At 44.1% G+C, this 6000-nt stretch overlaps 1 protein-coding gene across 1 annotated transcript in view; it reads right to left on the bottom strand.

Annotated features, from left to right (window-relative positions):
• Positions 1 to 733: 733 nt before the first annotated feature.
• The window catches only part of CPNE4 (copine 4), a 553047-nt gene continuing 547780 nt past the window's right edge, over positions 734 to 6000 (bottom strand). Inside the window, exon 16 of the mRNA XM_037844853.1 lies at positions 734 to 1160. Within this exon, the coding sequence (XP_037700781.1) occupies positions 1026 to 1160 (135 nt within the window). The 3' untranslated portion in view covers positions 734 to 1025. The remainder of the gene's footprint in view (positions 1161 to 6000) is intronic.

Below are 6000 nucleotides of genomic sequence, written 5' to 3'. Positions count from 1 at the left end.
ACCGTCTATGCAGTCATGTGCTGCCTCCTTTCACAGGGCAGGGGCTGGCCAGGAGGCGCGCTCTTGAGTCTTGTTTACGGGAGAGGTGAAACTATAAAGCAGTGAGACTGACTTGGGGTGTGCAGCTTCTGGAGTCAGTCTCATTACTTTCTACTCCCACCTCTGGGACAGGCAGGGCCTTTGTGCTGCTGAAGGAAAGAGGTGCCCTTCTCAAGCAGGTTAGGAGCTGCCCTGGTTTGCATGGTGTCCACGATCACACCCTAAAGTATTGAGCCTCACTGCTCTCAGTGTGGCCCAAGGACTATCCTGGCATCACCTGGGAGCTTGTCAGAGATGCAGAATCCTGGGCCTCACACAGGCTGACTGCATCAGCATCTGAATTTTCACAAGATTCTCAGGTGATTTGTGGGCTCAGTAAAGTCAGGGATACACTGGGCCAAAAGTCCCAGACCCACTTCAAGAAGCCTACTTCTAAGTGGATAAACCTCTTCTTCAGTAGAGAGACCATTCTCAGCAGGGAGGAGTTATAGATAATAACTGCAAAAACCGGTGTGGGTTTCTTTTTTTCTTTATTTTAAACATGCAAAATACAGTCCATGCATCTGCCATTTTGAAAAGTCTTTCATCCTGTAGCAGATAAAACCAAATATGTTTTGGCTATCAACGTTCAATAAATGTTTCAAAATGCTTTACAGTGTAAAGATAATAAGAAATTTAGCAAAATTTCAACAAACCTGTATAAAAAAATGGATACAGATACCATTTTATTTCAAGGTGACATGCTGTAATGTAAAGAGTAAGTTATTTATGTTTTTTTTTTTTTTGTAAAAAGTCTTTAACAATACAACAGCTTAACAGATCCAGGCCTTGGGGCTACACATGCAAAAAAAATTGTCAGTTAGTTAAAAATCACCAAAACGTGCTATTTTTAAATGTGTATGTGTTTTTCTTTAAGTACAGCAATAGTAGAAGTATTAAATATTAGCAGGAATAGTATTTCAGAACTCTGTAAAAGTGTGTGGAGTTCATGGTGCTAGTGTCCTGGAAGACTCGTACATTTCTGAAGAACATTTGGGTTTAATCCCTTTGCCATTGTAATAGTCCACGACTTGGTTTGGGACTTCAGCCAACACACTTTTTGCCAGGGCAGCTGGAGATGCCTGCAGGGAAGAAGAAACTACCATGATTTTGGCGCCTGGCCAAAGGAATCTGGCCCAAACTTAATCTAAAAGACTACAGTCCAGCTCTGAGCAGCAAGCCTGCCTCATTCGTTCATTCATTCATTCATCCATTCATTCATTCAGTGCTACTCCAAGCAAGGGCTGCCAAGTTGTCGGAAAATCAACCTTTAATTTCACAATCAGGTTTTCATGCATGTCTCACAATATAAAACTACTTACAACCGAAGGTGGGTGGGGAGCTGGATGGCAGAATAAATTATCCTGTAAGTTTTTTTTTTTTCTGATTTGCATGCAATTCCAGACACTTTTACATTCCAGGCACTATGCTAGGATTTATGCAGTCTAATGGTTCTTGCCATCAGAGAGGTGATAATCACATGAAGGGAGCCTGCCACTGCCAAAATTAACCCTAATAAGAGGCAGAACTTGATCTGTGCTATCGCCTAGCGTGTGCTTAGAAATGTAGAAACACAGACACATCCCAGAGCTAGTAACTGAATCAGAAGCTTCATTTTAACAAGAGGCTCTGGTGATTTGTACACACAGTGACCGGTTAAGTGTTTGAGATCTCTCAGTAAAGATCTGAGAAGAGGTCTGGACTAAATGGCCAGTGACCTGGTTTCTAGTTTTTTTCCCTTCCTATGTGTGTGGCTTGCCACTCAACCATTCAATTTTGCTAGGCCCCCAAATTCTTGGTTACTAAATAGGAAACCCTAATAATCTAGTCAATCTCACAGAGTTTATAGGAGGCTCAAAATGAGAGACACGTATCTTAAAAACAATCTGAAAACACTGTGAAGGGTTTTCCAAAGTTATTTTGAAGATGCCATGTCAAGTTAGTATGCGGCATCCAAAGATACTTCTTTTTTATTATTAACTGCCCAGGGTTGTGAGTTAGTCTATGGATATGTGTGCCCTGTGGCAGACACAGAAGCCACTCCCACCCTTTTCTCTCTGGCTATCTCTCACTATAAATAAAGGTTTGAAAACCAAATACTTGATTTTCCAACCTCCCATGCAACTGGGATGATTAAGTGCCCCAATTTTGTCCTTCTGTTTCCTGGGGGATATTTCTGGGAAAACTTTCTTTTCTTGGTAAAAGGGGACCGACATGGTTGACTCTGTTCTGTTTCCTTTTCTCCTTTCTTTATCCTTGAACTAGAATGTGATGCCTGGAGTTACAGCAGCCATTTTATCATCATGAGGTAATGATAAAGGAAATCATTAAAATGCCACCCTGACACTGTTGAAACACTGAAAAAATAAATGCCAGAGGTTACCAGCCCATAATTTCTAGTTACATGAGAAAAAATCAATCCTATTTATATAATTCAGGATTTTTCACCCTTGGCACTATTGACAGTTTGGGTGAGAAAATTCTTTGTGTGGGAGACCGTCCTATGCATTGTAGGCTATCCATCAGCATCCCTGTTACCCACTAGATTCAAGTAGCAACCCCCCCCCCCATTGTGACAATCAAAAATATCTCCAGACATTGCCAAATGTGCTCTGGGGAAAAAAAAAATCATCCATGGTTAAGCTGCACTCATGTCATGCACTGTAAGATGGGTCTGCTGTAACTTGCTGGCCAAAATGTTCCTAAACATTTGCTGTCCAATACGACTTTCTGCTATGATGGAAATATTCTATATCTGTGCCATCAATATGTTTGTCACTAGCCCTATGTGAGCCCTACATTGGAATGTAGTTAGTGAGAATGAGGAAGTGAATTTTAAATTTTATTTATTTTAATGGATTTAAATTTAAATAGCCACATGTGACTGATGGCTACCATATTGGGCAGCCCAGTTCTTAAGTGATTCCTCTGTCCCCTCACAAATCTGCGGTAGTGGCTGTGGTAAACAAATAGGGCTTGTGGGGGCATTCGCTGGTTGGTAAAAGGCCAAAAATATGAAAGCAGCTGGTAATAACAGTAATGGTAGCAATATTTATTAACCACCTACATTGACCAGGCACTGTGGTTAAGCTTTATATAGATAACACCTTTAATCCCCTGATACAGATATCATTTCCCTCATTTTGCAGGTGACAGCCTAAGGTACAGAGACGTTAAATAACTTGCTCAGAGCACTAGAGCTCGGAGCCTGGGCTTGGTCCACTTCAAAGCTCTGAGTTATCAGGCAGAGCAGAAAAAGAATTCATGTGTTACTGGCTTATATAAAATGATATCAGCTCCTCACCTTCCCTTTTATTTATTGCTTATTGAATTCAGAGTGGATTAGTTTGGATAATGAAATGGTTTTCTAAATCTAATTTGAAAGCCATGAAGATAATATGATATGCTCCCGACATCCTGCCTCCATCACCCACAGAGCAGCCACAGCTCCTGTGTGGCACAGACGCTGGGAGCAGGTGCCCTGCCTCCCTGCCTTGCCCGTGGCACTCTCCTCGCTGCTGATGCTCACCTTGGCCCTGTCCTTCCTCTAGCACCCACCCCAAACTGTAAAGCTTCCCTCATGCTCCTTCGCTCTAAAGTCCTGCAGCAACACTTTCTTTGGCTCTTTTCAACCATCCCCAGGTTGCTTAGCATGGGATTTTTCTGCTGACATCTGTGTCCCAACTGTGCAATCCTCCAGTAAATTTCCTGAGGCTGGATCAATGGCTTTCTAATCTCATTGTGGTCCCAGGGCTGGGCCTGGTATGTGCTTCACACCCAGCCAGCGCTCCATGAGTGTCTAGGGATGAGGAGGTATGGAGTAGACGCTGGAATCTTGCATGGCTCAGTGACTTTACTTTAGCACATACAAACAGTGTGCAAGGGAGTGTGTGTGCATGCATGTGTGTGCATGTGTGATGGGGAGAGGAGAGGGTGCTTTAGGAAAGTTCATGAGTCTTCTAGGGAGTAAGCTCTTTGACCACTCTTCACTCAGGCAAACTTATGGGTGGTGGTCAGTGATGTGGCTATCTCTTCTGTTGGGCAGACAAAATGGATCAGGACCTTATAATCTAGAAGTACACCTCTCCACTGCCTTGGATGTCATGCAAGTAACTAGCTTCATTGATGAACACAATTGCACCTAATTTAGCCTTCTCTAGCACATCTCTCTACCCCCAACATTAGCTCCAAGAAATGGGTTAACTTGTCCCTTCCTTTTAGAGAGTACTCCATTTTTTTTTTTTTTTTACTCCATTCCTTGCAGTCCATATACAGTCAACCTGAGGGCTTGGCGAGCCTCTTTCATTTGGAAACCTCCCCCCTGGGATGGGATATGCAGACACAATCACTCCTCTCCCACACTCACCGCCCTGGTGAACTTTTGGGGGAGTTTGGTTGTTGCTGTTGTTATTTGGAAACTCCCTCTGCACTCAGCCCTATAGCCAGGGATCAATTCTTTGCTCCCTTAATGATTACATTACACTGCAGCCCTCCTTAAAAGGAGAATTGTAATTGGGTGACAGTACAGTTTATGAACAATACTCCATCATTCAAGGAAACCTGGAGTGTGCACTTAACTTCCCTATGAGGTCCTGGCAGGTCCTGAAGTCTAGGGTTCAGCTGAGGCTGCTGGGCTGCTGATTTGACTGAATGCCCATTTTAGAGCCTCTCCCAGGAAGGTGGCCAAACAAATAGCAATATGTGAAGAGCACACGCTAAAGCCTCCGACACTGGGACTGATACTTGCATATAATAGATAATGGTCCATCCAGCCTTCCATCCCTATACTTACCATACCCATGGTAGCCTGGGTCCCAGCTTGAGCCCAATCTGGGATTCAGATGTGCCCGGACATAGCTGATAAACTGGTGGTGAAGAGTGCCAGGAATTATTTGAATGAGGGTTTTTCGCTGGACAAGAAAGGCTTTTCCAAGAAAGCATAAGGAAGAAAGGACTTGGAGTGGATGGCATGGTGCCCTGTCCCTTCCTTTGCTTGACCCTGTGGAGGGAGGGGCTGCAGGGGGAGCTAAAGAAGGTGTTTCAAGCAGGGGTCCTCGGAGACATGGGGCCACAGACTTCACTGCATTACTGGTCCCAGCGACAGAGGGACCTTGGCCTCATGGAGAGGAGGGGGATTCTCTTCATTTCCAAGTGGTCTGCAAAGCAGCTGCAGGGCACTAAGGGCCCTGGATGTTCTCTCCTGCTGGGGCAGCTCAAGTTTAGCTGGCAGCCGCTGGGTATGGTACTGGCACCACCAGCAGGGTGGAGCGAAAGGCCTCAGTGTGGCAGCGGCCGTGTCTGTGCTCTGCTCTTGGGCGGCGTTCACCAGGGGCAAAAGAACACGGGGGACTGTCTGACCTCCCTCGTTACCCCCGAGGATATCCAAACACATGTGGGTGGGTCTCTGAAGGGCCACCACTAGCCCATATGGGGCCTTTGTATGAGTTAGAAAAGGTGCCCCTCTGGGTGGATGCAGCCCCCAAGGCACTGGTTTTGTGCAAATTTTGAAGAGGATCCTTCCTCCATCTTGCTAATAATTATTCCAAATTTGGAAATATGGAAAATTATTTCAATGTCATATGAGAGCAATGATTAATGAGCCTGCTTTAGGGTCATCAGGGGAATGTTATATTGCCTGACTTACTACTTATTATCGGTTAGAGCCCAAATTTATAAAGTTAGATGTTAACTTATAGAAACCTAAGATGCGAATGATTTCTGTCCAGTAGAGAAGGTAATCTAAGAGTGTGGTTTTTGTTTTGTTTTGTTTTTCACCCTGTTGGTCAACAATTTTTCATCTATCTTGGCAAACTTATTCCACACTTTTCCCCCATTGACTATATTTCACCGTCTCCTATCCTCCTTTGAACCAGCTTTGTCATCGTGCTGGTTCCCTCATTAATGAGCTAAATAAATCTTTGC

The sequence above is a fragment of the Choloepus didactylus genome, chromosome 1 (genome assembly GCF_015220235.1).
Source record: "Choloepus didactylus isolate mChoDid1 chromosome 1, mChoDid1.pri, whole genome shotgun sequence".
Lineage (NCBI taxonomy): Eukaryota > Metazoa > Chordata > Mammalia > Pilosa > Megalonychidae > Choloepus > Choloepus didactylus.
The sequence above is the reverse complement of the archived record's forward strand: the minus strand, read 5'-3'. Positions and strand labels throughout refer to the sequence as shown.